The sequence below is a fragment of the Carya illinoinensis genome, chromosome 1 (genome assembly GCF_018687715.1).
Source record: "Carya illinoinensis cultivar Pawnee chromosome 1, C.illinoinensisPawnee_v1, whole genome shotgun sequence".
Classification (NCBI taxonomy): domain Eukaryota; kingdom Viridiplantae; phylum Streptophyta; class Magnoliopsida; order Fagales; family Juglandaceae; genus Carya; species Carya illinoinensis.
In genome coordinates, this window is record NC_056752.1 from 24,139,971 (window position 1) to 24,166,357 (window position 26,387).

Genomic DNA, 26,387 nt, shown 5'->3' on the forward strand with positions numbered 1-26,387 from the left:
TATGTTTGGATGAACTTTGATTCATGTTCGGCTACTCCAAGGTGGCCAAGGTCTTCTATTTCTCTTTATTTTTTTTATTGATTTTAAAATAAAATGCTTTAAATTTTGATATATTTACATAATTAAAAAAATAAAAATTTCCAGTATAAATAGGAACTAACGATGTTAAATATGGTACATGGAATAGATCATAAAGGACGGGTACAAATTTAAAGTTTGCCATAGCACTGGAGGCGGCTCAGTACAAATTGAGGTCTAAAATAAAAGTTTAAAACATGGCATTTGATCTATTGTTATAATATAATGATATACATCATGTTAAATATATATAATATTTTATAAATCATTTAAAATCAATATTTGCTACTCTATAGGATGCAAAATTATATTCAAATGTTCTATAACATTCTTGTGACGTGTTTAGTTGATGATCATGAGAATATGTTATGAAAATTTTCAATAACATTCCAATTGTTATGAAAACTTCAATAAGATTCTACAAGCACTTTATGCATTCAATTCTTCTATATGCAACCGGATTTGCAGAACAGGTGCGACATCGGCTGACGTGTACAGCCACGTCAGCTAATATTTAAATAATAAAAAAAAAAAGCAGAAAAATGAGAGGGAAATCGAAATAGAAGCATGAAATGTGGCTGAAGCAGAGAGAAGATCCAAAAAGGGCCGAACTTGCTGAAAAATCTCGTCAGAAAGTCGCCGGCGTGGAGAAAATAGGTTGGTGAGGTCGTCGTCCGTCACTTGTTAGCCCCCTTTCCCTTCAGCCCCCAACTTGCATTGATAAATATACATATCAATGCTAGTTCGATCAGAGCATTAGTTTAGTTATAAAAATATATTTAAACAAAAACATTAAAATATATGCCATGTTTTAGAAGATTTTTAAGATAAAATACAGTCTTTTTTACACACCATACTTCAAAAATTTTAGAAAATATTATTTATATTATATCACCTTATATCACATGTCTCTTCTGATTTATTCTACTCTCAAGCATTAACAATGCTCTTATGCGACATGGATAGATCAATAGCGAGAAGAATGTGTGTATTTAATACAACACAACTTTTTTAATTGTAAGTTGCAAGGGCCTTTTTTTTTTTTTTGGAGCAAAATATAAAATAAGCTGGCCTTTTATGGATTGTTTTTCTCTAAAAGAATATACAATAGATTTATATGGACTTTGTTCAGTTGCAAAGAGAGAGCCTTTGCATTTTGGGGGGCGATTGGTAGTCGCCTAAGTAATTGCCTTGCCTTTGTGCCACCCTTAGAACGAGAGTTATTCCTAGAAACGTTTATAGGGGCCGTGCGACTCTTAATCGAGAAAAGAAATAAATAAATAAATAAATAAAATTAAAATGTATACCAAAATATATTATGCACTAATGACCTTATGATGAAATGTAATATGTCTCAAAGCAAAAGAAACTGACAAAGTGTATAAACACAATCCAACTGAAATTTAATTTATTAGTAATCTCTCCATGATGGATAAAAGGAAATATATAAGTACTGACAGCTTTCTCAATTGCTAATTGACTGTCTTTAGGTCAATTTGGATAAGTTACAACCATCGTTTCATTTTCCTATTGAAGATGCTAGGTCCATAAGTTGAAATACACATGTCTACAAGAAGGGGGAATTGCATCAACACAAAGAGGGTGACAGGAATACTAGCCAAAGATATGACTGGAATAACCATCCTTGATTCTTCACGTAGCATAAGTAAAAGACCTGCAGAAAAGGCTATCATCATGGTTGCAATGGAGAAGAAAAGAGTGGAAAGGCCTATTATCATTTTTGTGGGTAGGGATTTAAAGAAGTCTTCTTCTGCATAACGTGATGTAAGGATTCCCAAGAACATCAGTACAGAAGATGCAGAGGAAAATAGTGATAGAGCATCCGATACTATAAAGATCCTAAACAATTTTTTATTGAAGAATATTGGCAAGCCTGTGTCTTGGTTGTTGCCTCCAGGAACGGTAAAGGCTGCAGCAAACATAATAGTAAGTATCAAAACGGCTACCACTGTGCAAGAAGTTGCTGTATCCTTCATCCATTTCTCACCCTCTTTCATCAAGTCCTTGTGGTTTTTCGTAAACAACTCCCATGGAGTCACACCATCTTTGTTTACAAATTCCTTGATTTTTTTATGGGCAATACTCTCGACCTCCTACATGTGTAACACAATTAAAGACAAGTTAGCAAAATATATATTGAAGTAAATATCAATCAATGACAAGAACCAAGAATTTTGTCATGAAATTAATAGAGGAAAAAGTAAATATCAGATTTAATTGTTTCATTCCTAAAATTTTATTGACTAGATTCAAATAAAATTATGACCTTCTATGAAACAGATAGTGGAGGATATATTCCAGTATGTGAATGAAATAGGAAAAAATAAAGAATATTAATATTGATATCCCCTTACAACTTTGTTTTAACTGAAAACTAGAACCATAACCCAAACTAATCAACCCCATTGCAAAACCTGAGATTGTCAAAACCCAAAACAAAAGAAATCCTTATCCTAAAATCTTTACCAAAAATATTGAGTGTATTTATGTGTGATGGAACTCTGAGATTTCGACAAATTTCAAACTCACAATGACTAATTGTGGTCTCACCCAGGCAATATATATGCTATTCATCTTAAATTATTAAAGTTTACATTTTGCATCCTTTCAATATTGTCCACACCTAAATATCATTCACGCCCGATTTAAATTGTTTTTTTTTTAAATAGAAACAAACATCTTCATTCGAGATAAACAATTACAGACATTTATCAAACCATAAGGTTTAAGAAAGAAAGTCTCGAATACAATCCCACCACATTTCAATATTATCAACTCTCCAAGCATTACAAGCAATCATCAGGTGTATCTTCTATCCAAACCAAATCAGACTATAAAAATAAACTTTCCTTTGCTAGAATATGAGCTATCTCATTGTAAGTTCTATAAGTAAACTGTACTTTCCAATATGTTCTATTCTTCAGTAATTGTTTCATACCTTATATTAAACTTCCATAGTATGATAAATCTTCATTTGTGTTGTTAACAACTTTAACTACCACTTGAGCATCTCCCTCAAACAACATCTTATCAAATCTGAGTTCTCTGCACACATCCATTGCCTTCCATAAAGCATAACATTCAGCAACAATAGGTTGATCAACATTATGCTTCTATCCCTCCACAGCTACTAACATTTCCCCATCTTCATCTCGGCTTACAACCCATATGCCCACCTTCCTTTCCTTTTTATCAACTACTGCATCCCAATTGACTTTTACATAATCTGGTCTTAGTTTCTCCCACCTCAGATTTATGCTACAACTCCCTCCATTCCTTCTAGTGCTGGCCTTGTCTGTCTATTGAGATGTTGATATCCTGTCAGACCATGCTTAGCATATCTTATTACTTGACTTGGAGATTTGAACTTGTCTTTGAAAATGCACTCATTTCTTCTCAGCCATAAGCCCCTCATCACAATAGCTACCTCCTCTAGTTCGGATTCATTCAGTTTTTCTATGAGTTTTTCCCACAGAGCTAGTAGATTAGATTCTTCAATCTTTATCTTCTACAATATACTCAATGACTCTAACCAGACATCACAAGCTGTAGGACATTGCCAAACCACATGCATAATTGTTTCCTCATCTCTTCTACAAATGGGACAATAGGGGTTTCTGTTATTGTATTCAAAAAAAGATTTTCCTTGGTAGCTAGAAACTCATTGACAGCTTTCCAGAGAAATAATTTAACTTTCCTTGGAACATTCATTTTCCATATGCTTTCCTTGCCTTTTTTCCTCTCTTGATGCCTTGAATTTTCACCTCTGCTAGCTTTTTTCCTTTCAAGCTCCAAGTAGTATGCACTTCACACAAAAAAAAAAAAACAATCCTTTCTTATGGTCACCAAATCATTTTATCTTCCACATCCATGCTACTCAATGGCATACTACATATCTGATCAACTTCCTCTTTACTGAAAATTCTTCTAATCAATGATTCATTCCTCCCCCCTCTGCATTGCATTAGCTCACACACTCTTGCTTCATTATTTAGAACTGAGACTGGAGACTGTACAATGAAAGCTGAAGGTGTAGCAAGCCATCTCTGACCCCATATTTTAATTCTATCACCATTTCCAACCTTCCATCTCAGTCCCTCTCTCAAAAGACTCACTGCATTTCACACACTTCTCCACATATTGGAGGGTCTGTGACCCAATTTTGCTTCTAGTAATGGCTTGTCTTTAAACTACTTTTCCTTCAGAATCTTAGCAGCCATACTAGTCTTGTTCTGTAGTAGCCTCCACACCTACTTAGCCAGAAGAGCCATATTGAAGCTCTCTAGCTATGTCCCTAAAGTCCAAACCCCATTTCCCTTTATGTTTCCCCATCCTCTCCCAACGGTACCAATGAACACCACTCCCTTTTTGTTGATTGCCCCACCAAAACTTGGCAAGCATAATATTAAGCACCCTACACAGCTTCTTTGGAAGTTGAAACACACTCATTGTGTAAGTGGGTACTGTTTGTAGGACTGCTTTTATTAAAACTTCTTTCCTAGCAACTAATAGAAAATAGTTTTTCTAGTTATTGATCTTCTTCCATACTCTCTCCTTTATGCTCCTAAAAGCATTGTACTTTGATTTCCCTATAACTGCAGGCAGCCCCAAATATTTCTCATAGCTACCTTTCATCACTGCTCCACCTCCCTCCATTATCCTCCTTTTGTCTTCTTCTTTTGAATTGAAACTAAAAAGACAGTTATTTTATCCTTATTCAGGAATTGACCTGATGCTTTTTCATATTTCCATAATAAACCTTGAATTTTTACACATTCCTCTATCTTAGCTCTACCAAAGAGTATCTAGTTATCAGCAAAGAGTAAATGATTAACTCGAGTCTCACCCCTTGAAACTACCAAAGAGTATATTATGCTCCCGAGTGACCAGAGGAGTTCCACTGAGATAATGCCTCATCTTGGCTTGGGGTCATGATACACATGCACCCAAAAATATTTTCTCGACACGAAACCCATTTTTCATGTATAACATGTGAAAATGCATGCAAATGCACAATGAATAACATTTTACCGAACACGACATAAAATACCCGAGCATAAATCAATTTCACAAACAACCCGTCCTCCAATCTAACTTAACCCTCATACTCCTCAGACTCAAGGTCTGGCACAACTAAAAGATTGCAGAAAAAGTGTTAGCAGAAAAATATATTTAAATTTTAAAAGTTCTTTGGAAAAATACTTATAGTGACGAAGGGCAACTCTGGAAGATCAAAGGTCACGCCAAAAGTGGCATAGTAGCGGCGGACAGTGTTTTCTAAGCAATGGCTATGAGTCTCAAAATGGAAAATGGAAAGGAGAGCTTGGTAGGCTAAGGTCGGGCATGGAGGTGGCTGAGTGGGTGTTAGTGGAGCTGGTGGTGGCTCGAGAGGGCGGTCCACGACGGGCCTAGTGGCGGATCTAAGTCGTGTGAAGAGGGGGGGAAACTCATTTTGGGTTGTGCTCATGTGGGGGAAAGGGCTGCCATGAGCGGTTGGGTTCGGGGGCTGGGGGTTCACTAGTGAAGGGGGGAGGCAGCTGGCTGCATAGGGCTGCAACATGGCAGTGCACGGAGGAGAACAACATGCAACCAAGAGAGTGAGAAGGAGAGGTCACAAGGGTGGAGACTAGCGTGAGGGAAATCACCAACGTAAGCTTCGCTGAAGGTTGGCGGCGATCTAGCTGAGTCACGGCAGAGATAGGCCACACAAGGAGAAGGGCTACAGGAAGGGAGAAAATTAGGGAGAGAGGAAGAGAGAGAGAAACCGAGAGGGTGGAGGCTGGTGGGGGAGGTCGCTAGCGAGAGGTGGTGGTGGTCGGCAGGCTGGGTGGGTCACGGGTGATTTCGTTGAGTTCAAAGGGGGGGTGATTTCGTCGAGTTCAAAGGGGGAGAGTGGAGAGAGAGGGAAAGTGGGGGGAAAAGGAAGAAAAAGAAAGAAAAAGGGAAAAAGAAAAAAAGAAGGGAAGTTAATGAGGTCCACTCTTTCAAGTCAGTATTTCAAAACCGATCCAATGAAAAGGATTTAAAATACTAGTTTAACTAACTTGAAAAGAATAGATAATTAAGATAAAATACTAGTTCAACTTCAGCAATAATAACGATAAAATACAATAATAATAATAATAATAATAATAATAATAATAATAATAATAATCAATTTAAAATAAAGGATCCAATAAAATAATTAGCTCAGTAAACACTTAAAAATTCAAGGAAAAGAGGGATGTCACACACATCTTCTTTATATTTCAGTTCTTCTTACTCATCATCACCAAAATCAATATTTTGGGCTTCCTCCTCCATGAGCTTCAGCTTCTCCATTTATCCTCAATTTCATTCATCTCTCACCATCGAAATCCCACTCTTGCCACTAAAGTACACTCAAACCACCTAAATCAGTCCCATATAGATGACATAAGTATTCGTTATTCTTACCCTCCACTCCCAACCACCTCTGATTATGTTAGAACTTGATGGATCCCACTTCATCTCAGTTTTCTTCTAGAGAGAAAAAAAATGAGAGAAGACTATTCAATGCCAATACCCATCGCGGCACATTATGATGGATGGAAAATATTGCGACTTTTTAGCAGTTGAAGGTTATACATGTCGGTTAGATGATTAAAAAAAAATTCTTATATTTTGAAGACGTGTTAATTAATGTCTTATGGTTTTCGTTTGTCACTAGTACATATAGAATCCTATTAGGCATATATTTAACACCCTTAAGAGGAAGATTTCAGTGCAGTTCAGTACTATTATAATAGTACTGAACTGCACTATTATAAGATATGAAGTTGGTCTCCTGGGTACTGAAGGTAGGAGAAATGGGCGAGGCGCGAAGTGGAGAACTCTGAACTCGGTAACAGAGGTTTCGGGGGGAAAAAACAAATTCTCTTCCGTTTTCGCGCCCGTAGCCAGTGGCAACGATATTAGGCCGCTGCAAGAAGGTTTTTGTTTTTCCAACGCATATTGTCGTCGTTATAGACTAAAATTTCGCTGCAAAAAACTAAGTGAAGCGCCCCGCTTCATTAAACCGTGTATCGATGTAAAAAATTTGCAAGGAGTAATATTTCGCTGCAAAAGAATATCTATTGCAGCGACTTTAATTGCAGCATACTTAAAAACGCTGCAAAAGGCCTAATTTCTTGTAGTGTTAATTTTATATATATCCTTATATCCTTAGCTAATTATATATATAATACCTAGTTCCCTAATAGGTCACTAGTCAAATTACCGTATACCAAAGATCAAAATAGAGTGCATAATCCATTTGTTATGAAGTACTTTCTTAGTAATAACACATTTGCATACTGCTAAGAGATATATTTCAAGAGTAACATTGTACGTACGCATGTCCCAGAATCAATAGAATCTAATATAGACGTGTTCCTTGATTTAATCGCAGTACTCAAATTCCAATTACTATTCAAAACCCTAGAATAGCAGTCTCCAAGTGTTATATTTTTGAATAAGATTCCTGATCATTTGGCTGAACTAATGGTGCCTTATTACACCGAAAGTTCAGTTGTTTGTTTTTCCTAGATATATTTGTCTCCCTCACCACATTTTGTGTCAGTTGTGCTAAAATAGCCACGGCTTGCAGTATGAAGAAGAGTATATCAGATAAATATATATAGAAAATGAGAGAGATGACCTTAAACCATTGTAGTTCTCTTTGCATTTGTAAAGCTGCACCTGGTATGCGATCGAGCATATTGTAAGCTGGTGGCATCCCTGCGATATGTAATATATTGTTCCAAGAGGGATCCTTTTCATTTGCCATTTTGTTCTTAATATCTATTCCATTTATAAGGCTAAAGATTTTAGCTTGGCGGCATAGGACAGCATATGAGAATATATTTCTTGAATTGCCATCTTTGCTGCACAGAAGATCTGGATTCTTTTTCAATACATCGCGAACGAACTCAAAAGCCCCTTTCTTGATTGCACGGAAAATGGCTGCATTAACATTACCTTTATTCCTTTTTTCCGGGTCTGATTTTACGATTTCTTCACACATAAGATTCAGAAGTAAACGAGATTGTTCATGGACCAACTTCATTTCCTTTAAATGCTCGATATCTTTGTCAACAATTGATCACAATTGACAATTTAATCAAACGAAACATTAACACATAGAAGAAGAAAAACAAAAGGGATAAAAAAGATTAAAGAAATGAGATAAATTTGGCAAATTAAAATTACGTACCCAAGAGTTGAATGAGTTTTGAAAATGGCCAGCTCAACAGGCATCGAACTACAAAGTAGAAACGAAATTTAATCAGGTACACACATTAGAAGATTGATCGAATATATTATTCCAAAATACTATGAAATTTGCTCATATTCCCATCATACAACCTAGGTAAGAAACGCATTTGTGAAACCTCATTTTGTAATTAAGTTTATTTGCTTTCATGGTATATTGAGAGAAACTTATAAGTTCATGATAGTTGTGTTCCAAATTTGGTTCTTAAGAAATGACAATTGCTGATATTACTGTTTTCTCATACAGTTTTCAAGACCAATGAAGTGGATGTAGCTGGAAATAAGATAATAGAGAAAAAAATATTGTCAGTCGGGTCCAAGTAGGCCGAATAGCTTTGATGCTTAACTTAGAATCAAGATATGTTAAAAGATAGAAATGAATCCTAGAGTTTTACCCCATATATGCTTTGGACCGTTTATAGTGTTTGGTCTGCATATTATATAGTTATGGGTTATTGTATGTTTATAGCGTTTTGTCTCCATGGTTATGGGCTATTGTATGTCCTGATCTAGAGTTCCCTTCTAGTCAACCGGTCTTGCAACTAGATAATTAATTTTTCTGCCACAGTTCATGCTTCCACTTGAGAATCTCTTCCACATGTCCGGTTCTTACCATACTAAATGCATATTTTTTATGTCCCATTGTATCAAATGCCTCTCAGCATCCTATCCTATTGCACTAAAAATGCTGCACATTGCATTCACTGGTTCGTAATACACATTCCCATCGTTATTAATGCTCTAATAATGTTCCCTGTTCTGATGGATGACATCACCTCAATTCTCGACCTTGTCATTCCTAGTAGGCACGCATCACCTCACCTTGCCATCTTGCATAACTATCGCAACCTTCACGTAGGCAAGGATGACTTCTTCGGCCCGACGACCCGTTTGCCATAAGTTACTCCCAAATTTTCACTCCTCATTTACTAAGGAGCATGCGTGAATTTGAAACGTCACTATTAACCGGCAGGCCAATTCTACAATCGTGCTGCGAGAAATCTTGATTGCATTTATATATATTATCAAGCAAGCATGGGCATGTGAATCCCTCCCATCAAGTCCATGTTGACTTTTTGCTTGTTTTAGTCCCACATAAGTGAGATTAATAAGAATAGCAAAATTCATGTATTATAAATAAGAAGCTTAGCCTATTAGTTTAAGTGCACCAGTTGAAAGCTTATCTAGTAACTTTTAACTTAGTTAAATTCCTCTATTAGCCTTTGTAAAAGGGGAAGAGGTGTAGAGTTAAAGATTTACTAGTGGGGTAGCTTTGTGGGTGTGGTGAGGAGAAAAATTGTGTGATTGTAACAATTTTTCACATAGTGAATTTTCTTCTCTGGGTCTGGTGGTTTTTCTCCTGTTTTGGAGTTTCCACGTAAATTTCTTGTGTTGTTATTATTTCTCTATTTTTCTTGTTATTCCTGCAAAGGGTAGATCCTGGGGGGGTGAATTTGGAGGTCCAAATTTCCAACAATTGGTATCAGAGCCACTAGGTTCTTTTTGTGGGGTGGAGCTTTGGTGTGGTAGTGTGGATACGTACAGTCTAAGGAGGTTCTGTCTAGGAGATTGGAAATTTTAAGTGTGTCCATTGTGACCCTCCAATCTTTCCTGGGAACTGACTTAGTGAGGTACTATTTATTTCTACAGTAAATTCATCAAAGTAATGTCAGGAAGTAGGCCTTCAAATCTTGTCAAATTTGAGGTGGAGAAATTTGATGGGAGAATCAATTTTGGCTTGTGGCAAGTACAAGTCAAGGATATCTTGATTCAATCAGGATTACACAAGGCATTGAAGGACAGACCAACACATGAAGTCAGCACTGGTACTAGTGTAACTGGTGAAAGTAGCAGATCTAAAATGAGCGATGAAGATTGGGAGGATCTGGATTTGAGAACAGCAAGTGCAATACGTCTGTGCTTGGCCAAAAATGTTCTTGCAAATGTGCATGGAATATCTACGGCAAATGAACTCTGGGAAAAACTTGAAGAGTTGTATCAGACGAAGGGCGTCTCAAATCTTGTGTACCTGAAGGAGCAGTTTCATACATTGCAGATGAGTGAAGGTACAACTATTTCAGATCATTTAAGTGTTCTCAATGGCATTGTCGCTGAGCTAGAAGCTATTGGAGTTAAAATTGATGATGAGGATCAAGCCTTGAGACTCATCTGGTCTCTTCCACCTTCCTATGAGCACATGAAACCTATTTTGATACATGGGAAGGAGAAAATAATTTTTTCAGAGGTTACCAGTAAAATCTTTTCTAAAGAGAGAAGATTAAGTAGTGGAAGTAATGTTCCACTTGAGAACTTAACGATGGTAGCAGCTGGAAATGGGAAGATGAAGAACTCCATGAAGAAGAAAGTAGTCTGCTGGGGGTTTGGACAATCTGAGCACGTCAAAAAAAATTGTCCAAGAGCTGGAGCAGGTTTGGCAAGTGGCTCCAAGTCAATAAATGGAGATACTGATATTGATGCTAATATTGTGTCTCTCTCCATGGAAGATTTTGATCTTTAAAAAGAGACATGTACATCCTCATGGCATGCCGCTAATTCCCAAAGTTGCCATGATAGAGGATGTGTTAATATTAGCGGGTCCACAAGTTTGCACACAGGCATTGGTTTGGCATTGATGCAGGGTGTGTGGTGGAAATTCATGTCGATGGCTGATGAACTTCCAGGAAAGCCAAACGTGGAAGTTACACCATAATTTTCAGCAAGGTTGTTTTCGACATGGGCCGAAGTGAAATGCTTGGAATTGGTTTATTCTGAGTGGGTATGCTTTTATGGTGAAGTATGATAGCGGAAGCTATGAAGATTTTCATTGAGGTGGAGCTTGGCTGTGGGACCAGTCAAAGTCGCAAGGTGAAGATTGTTGACTTTTTGCTTGTTTTAGTCCCACATCAGTGAGATTAATGAGAATAGCAAAATTCATGTATTATAAATAAGAGGCTTAGCCTCTTAGTTTAAGTGCACCAGTTGAAAACTTATCTAGTAACTTTTGACTTTAGTTAAATTCCTCTATTAGCCTTTGTAAAAGGGGAAGAGGTGTAGAGTTAAAGATTTACTAGTGGGGTAGCTTTGTGGGTGTGGTGAGGAGAAAAATTGTGTGATTGTAACAATTTTTCACATAGTGAATTTTCTTCTCTGGGTCTGGTGGTTTTTCTCCTGTTTTGGAGTTTCCACGTAAATTTCTTGTGTTGTTATTATTTCTCTATTTTTCTTGTTATTCCTGCAAAGGGTAGATCCTAGGGGGGGTGAATTTGTAGGTCCAAATTCCCAACAGTCCAGCTAGCTCTGTTGGCAAAAGTATCGAAGAGAGTGGGGAGAGAAGAAAGAAAAGAAAGAAGGAAAAAAAAGGAGAGGTTAAAATAAAGAAGAGGAAAAGGAGAGAGACAGAAAAGTATTATAAAAAATGCCCTTAGAGTTGCCTTTTGAGATCTTTTTCGCTTTTAGTGCCTAGGGTTCACCTATGGCCGCGCCCCCACCCGCCACTAGTGTCCTTGACACCGTCGGGGGACTCGGTTGGGGGGGAGGTTGGTAAAAAGTCCTTTGCACAAGCAGTCATGAGGCGGGAACCTTCTTCTTTCAAACTTCCAATGCGGTATCTGATGGACGTAAATGGCAAGCGATGTTTTATGTTTTCGGATTCTGAGATGACTATCATGTGCTCATTCAAATGCAGTCTGAGTTTGATTCCATGCATGCCTAGGTGCGAGAGGGTAGAGTGATTGATAGATGTGTTTTCAAATTGTTTCGGCGGACAAAGGATTTTGATCTTCACGTTGAATCTTTGTTGGCGCTGCAATGGATATTTTTACCAAGTCTACAGTTACATATGTATAGAACCAATTGTTTACAAATTCTAGCCACAAGATTTGGTCATTACTTAGGCACTGACAAGCAACCTTACACAAAACGAGGGCCACAGGTGCATTTGTGTGTAGAGGTGGATCTGAAGGAGGAACCTATCCAAGGTTTTCCAATTGTTTTGTCATCTAATAGGACAATCTGGCAAGAGGCAAGGTACAAAAAACTAGGTTTTTATTGCTCTAAATGTTGCAGACAAGGTCATACGAAAGTGGTTTGTCGTATGGGGGAGTCTTAGCATACTGCAGGGGGGACAGGGTACAGAGTTCCTCATAAGAAAGGGTGGAAAGAAAAAACAAGTGAGAAGGAGGGGAAGAAGGGGCATGATGGGGAAGGTTCAAGTTCGAAAAAACCTTATCAACCTTGTCTTCAGAAGGTATACCAGTTGGAAATAACAAGGCTGGAAAGATGCTGGTTTTGGCTGATGCGGACGGGGGTTTGAAGAAACAGGACAAGCATAAGTCATTTATTTTGCAAAGAGAGACAAATTATACCGATCTTGTTATTAGACCTTTTGAGGTAGACTCCAAGAATACGTTAAGTCCTGTTTTATTGGATACGAGACCAGATGTTTTTGTGTCATTGCAGGAGAGGGTGGTTACACTTGAAAATGAAGGAGGGGGAAGTGCAATTCGTCTTTTGGTGGGGATTCCAATTGTAGAATTGTTACCATTGGAAGATGTCCCTACAAGAGGTGTTTTTAGGGGGGACAAACTGTACTGATCTTTGAGATTTTAGCAAATATGGTGGTCGATGATGCTGTTGCAGTAGGGGAGGACCAATCAGTTTTTCATTTGGATGCTGAGAATGGAGGCAAACCTATAGCACTTGCTCCAGAGAAGAGTTATGACTCCGATCCTGAAACCCATGAGCCAAGAGTCATGGCTTCTAAAACCAAGAAACACAAGGTGAGACAATCACAACAGGTTTTATCCCGACCCTCTGAACTGAATTTATGATTTACGATATATTGGTGTGGAACTTGAAAGGGTTAGGCAGTTCTAGAAATAGATTAAAATGTTAAGTAAAGAAACATAGAGTGACTACTGTTGGGATTTCGGAACCTTTTGCTGCGGTTGATAAAATGCCTCACTTGGCTTGTTCATTGAGGCTCCCACATTATTGTAGTAATGAGGCTATGGATGGCAAATTGTGGATTTTTTGGAGTGAAAAATGTGAATGGGAGGTGTTGTCCATGACTAATCAGATGATCACTGGGTGGGTTCGAATTGGTGAGGCCAAGCTCCTAATTTCGTTTGTCTATGCAAAGTGTAGTTGTCTGGAGCGTAGAGATTAATGGCAAAGTCTAGAGAAAGTTGACCCCAATGAGTGATAATGGCTTGTTATAGGAGATTTCAATATCATCCGGGGAGATGGTGAAAGAATTGGTGGTAATCCAAGGCTTATTTCTTCCATGGAGGAGTTTAATGCTCATCTTGATCATTACGGTTTACTGGACCTTCAGATTGTGGGAAGTCGACTTTCGTGGTGTAATGGCCATGAGGGTAATTCAAGAAGTTGGGCTCGGCTAGATAGAGCACTCATTAATGTTCCATTCATGACTCAATTTTCTTAAGCTTTCTTCGAATATCTTGAGAGGAAGTATTTGGATCATTGCCCTACGCTCATTCATTTTCAAAAATTGGTTGTAAGCTACAACCTTTATCCTTTTCGCTTTCAAAATATGTGGTGTTCTCATGCAAATTTAAGCAATGTGTGGAGCCAATATGGAAGGAACCTACTCAAGCATTGGGCCTTTTACGGTTAGCAGAAAAATTGAAGAAAACCAAACTAGCTCTCCGAGCATGGAATAGACAAGTTTTCGTGCATGTTGGGCAGACAGTTAAGGACATGGAAGAGAGATTGGAGGTCTTAGAAAGTAGTTTACAAGGTGGCTATGATCTTAAGGTTGAATGTGATTTTCTGGTTACTAAACTTGAGCTTGACTCTTGGGAGCAACGTGAAAAAACCAGACTATCTCAATTGGCGAGAAAGAAATGGCTTATGGAAGGTGATCAAAATGTCAAATTTTTCCACGCTATTATTAATCAACAGAGGAAAAATAAAGTTATTTCAAACATACGGCTAGAGGATTGCACGCTCCTGGAGTCTCCAGATCAAGTTCACCAAGGAGCTCTCAATTATTTTTAAAATTATCTTTCGGCTCACTCTTTAGTTGAATAGGTTAATCTTTTGCCTCTCATTCAAAGTTCTATCTTTGAGGAGGATAATTTGTCGCTTGGCGTTGCTCCTACTGAGGAAGAAATTTTTGCCACGGATTTCCTTGCACATCGGGGAGTGGAAGGTCATAACAGTAGATTTGTTGATTATGCTTCTTTGCCACGTTTGTTGAAGGGTATGCTTCAGTTGGATAAGGTTGGGTTACCACATGTTAGAGTTTAATGGAGTGTTGGTTTTGTTTTGTTTGTCTATTGGTTATTGTTTTGTTTTGTTGTAATGAGATTTTCCTCCGCCATAAGTAATAGTCCTGGCAACTTGATTGTTAACTATAGGGTAAATGGGCCATGGCGTCCCATGGAGCCAATGGTCCAACGGCAGAATAGGTAGCCCAAGAAGCCGCCCCTTTCACGTGGAAGTTAATTAAGGTGAGAACGTCATGGGAGATAGGAGATCGTAATAGCCCAGAATCAAGTAAACCCACTCCTATAAATAGTCCAAAATATTTATAGACAAACTTTATATAAGCCATTTGTAAAAATGTGAGTTATACATTTTTAGGTGAAGTTTACTTTTTTATAAGGGTTTGTATATATGAGGCTTGAATATTTAAAACTTATACAAATCATTTCTCTTTTTAAATATTTGCTTAATTAATCATTAATTTCGTGATCGCAAAGGAAGTATGACCATATATGTCCACATAATTACATGTTGCCAGTGCAGAAAGAAAAATAGTTATGCTATCTTAACACCACAATAGAGAAATGAACCTTTGCAAAATATATTGATACTTCTTGCAAAGCGAAATCCTTAACTAGGGAAAGAAAGTTTTAACAACTACGTCGTACCTGATGATCTGTTAGTTTTTACTTCATTGCTTTGGCGTCCCTCGTCTTCTTGAATTCTCAACTGAACTTCATTGGTACCATTTTTCAGTTGAGTGGGTATACCTTTCAGATAAAAATCATGTTAATGAATCACAAAATTGGTAATTATCAAAAGCTTAAGCCAAATTATTAATGCATGCTTGCGTAGTCACGTACCATTCTATATATCTTGCAGCATTTAAAAAAGTAACAGAAATAGAAGAAGCAGATCAATTTTAGAAGATATTCAGTCTTGCATGTAATCCTTGTAAGAATAGTTAAAATTCATCGATCATGGCTAGCTGTTCATAATACTGGAACAAGTACCTGACAAAAGAGGGAAAAAAAAGTACTGTAACAGAAAAGAGAGTGGGCGTATACTAACGAGAGTAGATCAATTCTTTCCGAAACACGAGCGGATTTCCACTCGGGAATGCAGCTGGCATAGAAGCCAATGCGAATATAGGGCTGTATTTCTCTGATCTGTCTGGAGCAAGAGCCAAATCTGGATATTTTTGGATTAAATCCAAAGCAATATCTGTACGTGTACATAAAACAATATTAAAAAAACCCAGATACAATTATATTGTAATGGAGACTATATATAATATGGGAGGTGCTATCCAGCTCCATGAATTTGCTCCTCAAAATTACCATTAGTGCAGTTGTATTTTTTTTCTTTTACATATATTTTAAACATATTTAAATATTTAAAAAATATACAAATTCACTAATAGTTACTTTTTTAATAATTAAAAAAATTCATAAAAAAATAAATTAAATACACAAACGGCTAAACTGAGAGGACAAAACTAGAGGACCATTTAACATTTTCACATATATAAATATATATATATATATATTGACATAGATCAAATTCTTCGTATGTACGTACGTACATACCTAAAGCTCCAGCATATATAGCTTGGGTGCAGAGTGTTGAACCGTTATTGTCCTTTTCTGGACTTAGATCTTCAGGCGGATTGAGAGAATAAAAATAGCGAGCCATTTTTATATGTCCATTTGAAATAGCATTAACAACTGGAAGGGTTCTGCGCCCATAGTGGACAGTTCCCCTGCTGACCAACTTCTTGTTCTTTCTAAGCATCAACTCCGCCATCTTGTACTGTCCACTATATGTTGTCAACATTAGAGCTGTGTTATCGTAGTTGTCTTTTACTTCCAAGTCATCTTCCGACATTAGCTCCACCAACTCTTTCACTATATGGAGATGTACCGCCTCAACAGACACGTGAAGAGCGGTCTTGCCCGTAGTAGTAATTTTATCGGTACTCATTGAATAGGGTTGAAGCTTAAGGAATTCTTTTGCACAAATATTCCAATCACCACTTTGCAAAGCCTTGCGTAGTTCCGCATAGTGAGTAGAGTAGTAGTCCGGGCTCCTTCTCTTAATTTCGGTTTGCTTCCCTGCCAAGTTTTCCTTGTTTTCTCAGAATGAAATGAAACCTTTTATTTTTTGGACAGCTAGATGCATGTCAGTTGAGTACATACTTGTGTGTAAAGATGATCATTAGAGTTAGTACGAACGATAAAAAGCATGCCACGTTTAGGGAGGAAAGATATATGCCTAAAACGCCTCTAGCTATAACATGGTGAAACTAGATTATATAGTTAACACCTAGTGCGCACTGTTGAAAGTTTAGTACGGGCTACTTCCCCAATTAGTTCTAATCTATGTCTCTCTCCTATTCACTTGGAAAAAAAGTACAGTAAATAACTCACAATATAAGTTCGCAACAGACGGAGATAATCTCATACTATGAATTGTGTGCTATTCTCGTCTGGCCTGTCGCAATATGTTATGTCACTAAAATCATTGAATTAAACTCGACTTATTTCAAGTTGAAACAAAGAGAAAAACCAAGACTACATCGTATTTTGCATGCACATATTCAATTCATCATGAATTTCTGTTCTATACTACGATTGCATGTTTCAATGTCAAACAAGGTAAGTATTAGTCTCATTTTTTTAACAACTTCATTCATTTTCTTTTATTGAAGTAGTTCAACATCGTCAACACCAAGATTCGACCATCTGATCAGTACCATTGACTTCTGGGTTTGAAAGTTCACATCAATGGTTGACCTCTTCTGTGAGATTTTGAATAATGGTCGCATGACACCGAAGAAATGTATAAAAAGAAATGAAGAGCCAAGTCGCCTCACCGGCCGATCTCTTCATGTATATATGTCCCCTTTTGTTATTACTTTTGTTATTATTTCACTTTGCCCATGAACATACCGTCTTTGTTTAGAAGTTATATATAACAATTAGTCCAACACCGGCCATGGGAAAGCTCACCCAAAGAACTGATCTACTGGTCCAAGACCATTATAGTAACTCGCATGAGGTAGTAAGGGAAGTGGAGTAGCCCCCGATCTATGCACAGCGCAAACCCATTGAGCAGTACTACTGGCCAATGAGTCAGTGCTCGCATGCCGAGCTCGCCTTCCTGGCATGCATGGCAAGCTCCTTGTTTATGTGAGCTCTCGCTTTTGCCCTTATGGCGAGCGAGCTCCCCATTTCAAAGGAGCTCCTCCCATCTCCCAATGAAGAGCCAGCAGGAGAAGTGAGCGCGCACATCCGAAGTGCACACCTGTACCCGCCTATCTTGTTATGGCACAAAACATTCAAGTGTTCGGCATTCGCGTGTTTTTCACAACATTGTTATTAACAAAGTATTAAATTGACTTCCTATTGATTACATATTGACATGCCTATTGCCTATGTTTATTAAATATCTTAACATCAAACATTAATATTAAAATCTTCGATCCATGATATCAAATCTAATAATTCAAGTTAGAAAACGTACATCTGATCTCCATTGTAGCTTAACAAAGAGTTGACTCAACAAAGAGGAAATGATCATACCCTAACAACTTTTCATTTAAGTGTTTCCTAATAGTTAGAGGACAATTATATATGTTATAGGGGAGAACCATTAACCCTTTCCATACCTAAATAGATTTCTTGGCCATCATCGAAAACCTAGGTCTACATTTATCCCATAACTCATTAATTTGGGCTAGTATAAACATAGAGATATAGGTGTCTGGGACATCTAATTAGAGTAAAGCTCTTATATTCTCTCACTTGACCCATATATCCATAAAATAATATTTTCTTTTACAAATAAAATTATATGGATTTATTACAAGAGAATAGCATACTCTGATCTTATTGTGCACGTTTGATTTCAGAAGACCTCCCTAGCCCAAAATACATTATAAGAGTTCCGTCATATCAATGTTACATTAGCTACCAGTGTGAGTCAAGACGGTCCTTTGTTATATAACCAACAAAATTATTGTCATATATTACAACACTTGTAACTTCATTTAACGTGGTCTTTAGTAGGGATTACTCAGGCTAATGATATAATGCCTTGGGAATTTATGTCTATTTCAAACATTATCATTTCATCATTCATCCACTCCATTCAATATACATATAAAGTGTAAATACAAGAAAATATAAACAAGCATAATAAATATCCTCAAGTGTCCAAAAAAATGTTTAATATATATGTTATGGATGTGGAATGGTTGTAAACTGTGGATTAGTGTTTTAAAAGTCCGGGATTATGAATGTGGATTATGAGTATTAACCTTATGGTGGACTAGTACGTACCTTTAGGGTACGTTGTGCTTGAGCCACTGTAAACCTGAGGCACCAAGTGGACTAAATTAGAATGGGTTGCATATCATGAGGCCGTGGATTTTAGTTTTTTTTTTTTTTTTTCTTCGTTATGGTTCAGATTATAGAATTTTCTTATTTAAGCTGGTTTAGTGTTGGTATGAGTTATTAGCGTGTCAGTCACAATTTTGGTCTAGGTTGTAATTCTACTACTTTTTTATTAGAAGGCTTAGCTAGATAGTACACTGCAAAAGTTAAGCAGAACTCCTATGCACTTTTCCCAAAAATTAGTTAAGGTTGATTTTTTAGAAAACATGCATGCTTTTGTTACGAAAACAACCTTCATTATTTTCTGCACTCTTCTATACATATAAATAATAGATTGTAATATTTTATCATGATTGTAGCACTCTGTTTGTAGCTCTCTGTTTTTCTATTGCATAAAATGCGGATATGACTTCTGAAATCTTTACCTTATAATTAATATTACATTATCTATTTCAATGAACTGTTCTATTATTGTATTTGAAAGCCACATAGCATATTATTCTATTTTTGCATTCGTTCTAACCTTACCACGAGTGTAAATTGTGGGCTCTGCTATTATGTTCGTACCAAAACCTATCTTTCTATTTCTAAGTGCATGTACTTTGAAGACAAAGTGATTTTCTATGTTGGTCTTTCTTGTGTGCATACTCAGCAAGCCTAGTTTGAAAGGGAGAGATTTCACTTGGAGGGGCTTTCACGAGCCAATCTTTGAGGACCTCTTCAAGCATGTCTTGGAGGCTTCTAGCCAATCTCGATGGTCCCCTCGAATATGTCACATTCACCTAGAGTAATCCTACATGCCTCCATGGCTAATGCTTCTATTTTAAAAATTGTTTTTGAAATAGAAGATACATGTGTGTGTGAGTCAGTTATTGCAAAATTCATTTAGTAACAAAGAAAATTTCTCTATGTTTTTAGTTCCGTTACTAGTGGACAACTACGTCATTTGTAACCAGAAAAATGTTCCTAAAAGGTAATCCCAAAATCTTGTTTTTATTGTAATGTTTAATCAAATTTTCCACGACTTTCCACAGAGAACAACATAAGAGAAGAGAATGAAGAAAACATCTGGTTCAATGGGCATATCATCAGTTTTCTTCCTGGTCCCTGATTGTAATCTTATGCTTTTTTTTTTTATTTGTCGATAATCTTAATATTGTTTGAGAGAGAGAGAGAGAGAGAGAGACCTGGGTAGCTTCCTGCTTCAACCTTTTGATCAGGTGCAATCGTTGATCTATCCTCGTCCTCGTGAATATCACTAGATGGGGTATTCGATGAGTTTCTCTGCTCAGCCACTGGGTTAACTCCTTTCGATGGTGGTTGGGTCATTAATTTATGTAACCTAGCCCAAACAGTTTTGGCACAATTGATATGATTGATTTGAGACAGTATTTCCACCGAGCATGAAATTTGAATCGCATGCAAAGCTGCAGCATTCTTCTTCTTCCAAGCTTTTAATTCCACTTCACAATCTTTTGATTCTGAAGGTTTTGTGGTTCCGAAAATATCCCAAAGATCTTGAGCCAAGAAATAGTTTTTAATACAAGCACTCCAATTCGCATAATTGTCATTTCTAAGAACCTCAAGAACAATTGTGCTTGAAAGCATATTTATCGGCATGTTTAATCTGTCGAAAGCAAGAAGTAATTAGATATTCAAACTTGAAACATATAGAGACATCATGACATGTATTTCAATTTCCTGTTATGTATATAAATAAGTAAATTTATCTATTCCTATTAACTTAAGACTTTCGGGACAAGTATTTTCACATAGTATTTGAACATAATTCTTGAATTCAAACCATGACTTCATAATTTGTTCTAATTAAATGTTTCATATGTTAGAATTACTTATTGAGGGAGAGTTTGACCCACCCTTAAAATATAGTATTAAGAATATATAACTTTATCGCCGGGCCGGTGCTAATTAATGCTACTGAATGATGACAATTAGAAAATGGTAAACAGTGAACACTGTGGCTCTAATCTTCATAGAAGAGAGTGTGTATTTCTATATATTAATGTAAAAGGACCTATGTACATACTTCTTTATATAGGACCTCTTCCTTACAAAAGAGGTCTAGGACCTATATAAAGAAGAAGAAAACAAACCCCAAACCCATCTTGGACGAAAACTGAAGGAAATAAGAGAAACATACCGTAAAATTTATATATGAAACACTGATGATATATTTTCAAGTTCTAATTCTCAATATAAAAATAATAATTATCGATCGTTTTGAAGGAAATTATTCTACCTGTCTTAGTTCATAAAGAAATTTGTGTTTTGTGGTTTTGAAAAAAAAAGAGAGGAGTAATTTCAAAATATATCAAATGCCAAAAGGGGTAAGTAGGTGCATTCATAAATGGTAATTATAAAGGGAATTAATATTTCCCTTATCAATATCATCGATTCTTTATTGAATTTAAGATGAACATATTAATGAGTGATACTAAAGATAAATATAAGGGTTCTTCACAAATTTGTAACAACCTAGTCCAATATTATAAGGAATAGATTATGGAATAATTTATTTGGGCCTAAATTTGATTTAATGAGATATATTGGATAAGCCCACAAACAATTATTTTTTAATTTTGAATACATATTTTAGTTAGGTTCATAGGCTCAAAAGTATATTCTCAGGCCTTGTAAGGCTATTTAGTGGATGATTTTAGGATTGTATTAATCGGTCAATATTTTAAGAAGCCCCATTGAGGTTTATTTGATAATTTTGAGTAGGTTAGGGGCCCAAATTTTATTATAGTTGATTATAAAATTTAATTGGGCCCATTAGTTAGACTAAAGCCCATTTAATATTTATAAATCAAGTGGGCCCAATTCTATTGGTACTAAGCCCAAGAATTTATTTAAAAGCAAAAGTATATATATTGGGGAAGTTGGACGAATTTAAGATCAGCCTGTTAGGGTAGTTAAGTAACTTACTCATGAAATTACAAGCAAACTCTAGAATTTAGTTGGATGCTTAAAATGAATCAACCCATTTGTTAGAACCTAGAATAGGACCCAAGAAAAAATCCTAGAACCTATGAAAGCCCGAAAAATGGACTCTAACCCATGTGATGTGAAAGGCCCAACGAACCCCCCCCCCCCCCCCCCCCCCCAAAAAAAAAAAAAAAAAACAAATGTACTGTACTTCTTCCCCCTCATGAAGTCCTAGGTTTGCCATCTTAACATCCCAAGCCGCACCACCTCCTCCCAAGTCCTTGCCTCCCTCTATTTTGCTCAATCATGGACAGTCACTGCACCTAGCATCATTGTTAGAGCTTCCACCGCACTCTTAGCCTCTATGTCAAAATCCAAAGGAAAGTGACCCCTGGCCACACCTCAACACTGCCCTTGACAAGCCATGACACGCCCTTGATGACACTCAGCAGCAAGAGTACCCACCACAACTAACGTTGGACAGCGGCAGATGGCAGTGGCAATGCCAAAACTAAGTGGAGAGGAGAAGAGAGAGAGAGAGTGCGAGAGGGTGAGAAATCAAAAGGGGAAGCATCGCGCAAGGATGTCGATAGGGGGAAGCCGGACAGATGGAGCAGAAGAAGTGTGGCCGACAAGCTCATGGTGGACATGGGTGGCGCGATGGTTCATGGGTTGCGGGAAGAAGGAAATGGGGAAGAAAAAGTATGGGTGTAACGGGTCCAGTTCGGTCCTATTTTGGATAAAATTTAGGACCGAACCGGTATGCACTGATTTTGTATTTTTCAAAACCGATTATGCACCGGTTATCCTCCTAAATCGGTACTACGATTTTACCGATTTCCGATTTTAATGTACTTTATTATGTATTATATAATATAATATATTATATTATAGTATATAATACTATAGTGATAATATATTGTAGTATATTATAATATATATTATAATTGTATTATAGACTATAGTGATATATTATATATATAATATAGTGATATATTATAGTATATTATAATATATAATGATATAGTATTAGTATAACTATTAAAACAATAAACAAAATGATATAAGATTTTGAAATTTAATATTATATTAATTAGTAATTTATCATATAATTCAAAACTATTTTATATATAATTATATATTATATATAAAAATTATATATAATAGAAAAAATTAAAATATATATTTAAGCCGGTCTGGTCCGGTTTTACAAAAAGAAAAATCAGAACTGGACCGATTTTGACTAGTTTAAAGAAAAATAAAACCGATACCGAAACGAACCAAACTCGGGACCAGACCAATCCCACTGGTTTGGTCCAGTCCGGTCCGGTTTACCGGTTTGCTAGTTTCTTTTACACCCCTAAGAAGAATGGGCTGCGGTTGGTGCAGCGCAAGAGAGAAAAAGATGGGGAGGGAAAAAGTTTTTAGGTTTCCTACCCTTAGGCCAAAACAACATAGTATTAGTGGAAGGGTTGGGCTCTCTCTTTCAGCCATGGGCTTGGCCCAAAATTCACAGTCACTTCACAATAAAACAAGCCCACTACACACAAAATAAAAGAAGCCACTTAATCTACATATTTGGGCCCCACCTCACAAAAAAGACATTTTCAGACTTGGGCTCCACCACTAAGCTCTCCTCTATTGGCCTCTCACCCTCCCATGACCACCTTAGTGTAACGTACAAGCTCAACTGCTAACAACCCAAGACACCAAGCCTATCACGTCGTCTCCCTCATGGTCTAAACAACACACTTGCATGCATCACGTGAACCCTTCACCACAGACAGCCCATTACAACCAAAAGAGCAGCTGTCATGACCCAAGCCACTACCGCACATCCAAACAGCCCCTAATTTAGCAACTTGAAAATAGAGCATCCTAAACTATTCAATCCCATGTTGGAAACTCCACCCATCCAGTGTCATGCCTCCTCTGAGATGCACCATAATTGCACCACATAGACCATGGACCACTAAAACCATGATGACCCACCACCTACAACTAGTTCCTTGCAATGCACAACTCCACCCATGCACAACCCAACCGGGAAGCCACTCAAGTGGAAAGCCACCGTAGCGACTTTGTTCATGCTTCATGCTCGGTTCCAGAAGGACACAACCCAACCTTCCACTCCTCTCGGTTGCCCAACGTTGGTATGTCCCTCACACTCTCACTCTCTCTCAATTAGCCTCTCTCTCTCTCTCCATCTCCGAGATAGATAAATTACAAAAATATCCCTACCCAAACTTGTGTTGACTGTAGTTATTATTTACTTGATTTCCTATAATAAAATCAGGAGAAAAGATACATGTGGATGTGGAGATATTTTTAGGGTTACGAGGATTTTAGTTTTCAAGTTTTAATTGCAAGTACGTGCTTAAGTAGAAATTTATGCAAGTTACGTGCCTATTTTATGATGATTGATATTCGTTAGCTACTGTTGTGAAGAAATTCAGAGAATGTTAAAAGGTCAGGTAAGCAGTGCTACCATGCTAAACTTTACCAAAAATTTATTGAGATTAATTTTGTGGGAAAAAAAACTTGTATATTTTGTTAGAAAAACTATCTCAGTTATTTTCTGGACTAGTCTCTATATTTGAACATTGAAACATAACATTCTATCATGACTGGTGCAAATATGAACAATTCATGTACTATATTTTTTTATTGCATAAAATGTGAATATGAGATCTGAAACTTCGATTTGAGTCTATGATATTAAATGCTCAATATACTATTTTTGTTATTGATTTGTATTTGAAAACCCTGAGGCATAAGATTCTATTCTGCTTCAATTTCTAAGCCTGCCACAAGATATGATAGTGACTTTTGATTTATGGCCCTGCCATGGATATAATAGTTGCTTCCAATCCTACACGAGACATAATAGTAGCCTCTGTTCTGACTGCTAAGTGCAATTACTTTGGTGACATGGTGGTTTATGTTTTACTTGGCTATCCACAAAATGCAAAAACCTATCACGGGGGTAAAAATAACCTTTGTTTTGAGTACACTCACTTTGATGACAACAAAGTGATAAGTTCTATTTAGCTAACTACAGATATGCACAATCTTGTCATGGGAGTAAATATGACCTCCATTTTGAGTGCACGCATTTTAGTGACAAACAATAAGGTACATTTTGCTTGGCTATCAGCAAACATGCACAACCCTGTCACGGGAGTAAACATAACCTCTGTTTTTGTTTATGATGTTGTTCAATACACTTGTACATTAGGTCTTTTATATATATATATATAGATATATATAATTTGTCAAAGAAATGTTTATGAAAATATCATTGCTATTGTTTTTTAGAATTGTTTGTTTATGTTCTGTCATATTTACCATATACCTGGAAACTCATGCAGAATAACCTGACTACTTATATGTCTTGAGACAAAACAACCATGTCCATGTTTCGTTATCATGCATCTTGTGTAAAATAGTTACAGTTATAGTAAGTTAGCATAGGAGAAAATAAACAAAAGTAAACACTTACCTTCTGGCCAGATTCTGCTGCCGATGCCGACGGCTTTGAGTACTCAAACTTGAAGCCTGTCGGTGATACAACCGTTCAAAATAACCAATAAAAACTTCAAATTATTTACAAACCCCACAAATTAAATATATAATTTTTCTAGTTAGGGAGAACCACACTACGTACGTTCTCCACTTAGTAGTGCCTATTTGAGGTTGTTGCAGGTAATAGAGTTTTTCACTGCAGTGTTCTAATTAATTATAAAGCTTTATAAAAATAAAAAATAAATAAATAAATAAATAAATAAAAAAGAAAAAAGAAAAATTCTACTATTGAAAAGCCGTTTACTTTGGTAGATTATAAGTGGTTAAGGTGGTTTTAAAGTTAGTGAAGATCAAGCAATTTTTTTTGCATATTCTCATGACACTACAACATTTAAGGCTTTCTTTGGCATTAAAATCGGTGATATTTCGAGTGAAGATCGACAATCTTAGAGAATACCTTCATTTTGTGCAACTGATTAAATAGATTATTGATATGAGCAAGATTGGCAATTATATTTTGGGGTTTGGTGGATGAGACTCCTTGTTATTTGAAGAGGGAGTGAGAAGTTTGTTTTTGATGTTCTTGAGTCGGGATCTTGGACTTCTTCGCATGCACGAGATATTTTTGGGTCGTAAATGCACGAAATTAAGATTTACAAAATATATGTCGAGCTAAATTTACAAAACTGAAAGTTAAAGTTTATATAAGCTTATCAAACAATATATAATAATTGAACTTAAAAAAGGTACCTGGAAAGACATAGTCAGTCTCGCTGCACGCAATAAGCAAGCAAAAGGAAAATTGTGCTGAAATGAAACTCCCTAGTCTCGATGCTTTTATAAGCACGAAAACGAAAGAAAATAAGTCTCTTTCATTTCTTGACGTTGAAAAGATTTGAGTCACAGAGAGAATAG

General features: G+C 36.7%; 1 protein-coding gene across 1 annotated transcript; it reads right to left on the reverse strand.

Annotated features, from left to right (window-relative positions):
- Nucleotides 1–1,460: 1,460 nt before the first annotated feature.
- LOC122313797 (ankyrin repeat-containing protein NPR4-like) lies at nt 1,461–26,387 on the reverse strand. Its single transcript, XM_043129038.1, has 9 exons — nt 26,223–26,387; nt 25,450–25,505; nt 20,186–20,625; nt 16,191–16,715; nt 15,673–15,825; nt 15,270–15,371; nt 8,312–8,359; nt 7,757–8,184; nt 1,461–2,192 (listed from the first exon to the last, which is right to left on the reverse strand). The coding sequence occupies exons 1-9, from the start codon at nt 26,232–26,234 to the stop codon at nt 1,584–1,586; spliced, it is 2,373 nt and encodes a 790-aa protein (XP_042984972.1). The 5' UTR covers nt 26,235–26,387; the 3' UTR covers nt 1,461–1,583.

Bases quoted from the DNA above. Each gene is read 5' to 3' on its own strand.
- LOC122313797 (XM_043129038.1), bottom strand. The intron at 16,716-20,185 runs GTCTCTCTCTCT...AAAACTTGGCAG, and splicing joins TGAAGCAGGAAGCTACCCAG to GGAAGCAAACCGAAATTAAG. The intron at 2,193-7,756 runs GTCATCTCTCTC...TTACACATGTAG, and splicing joins GAGAACTACAATGGTTTAAG to GAGGTCGAGAGTATTGCCCA.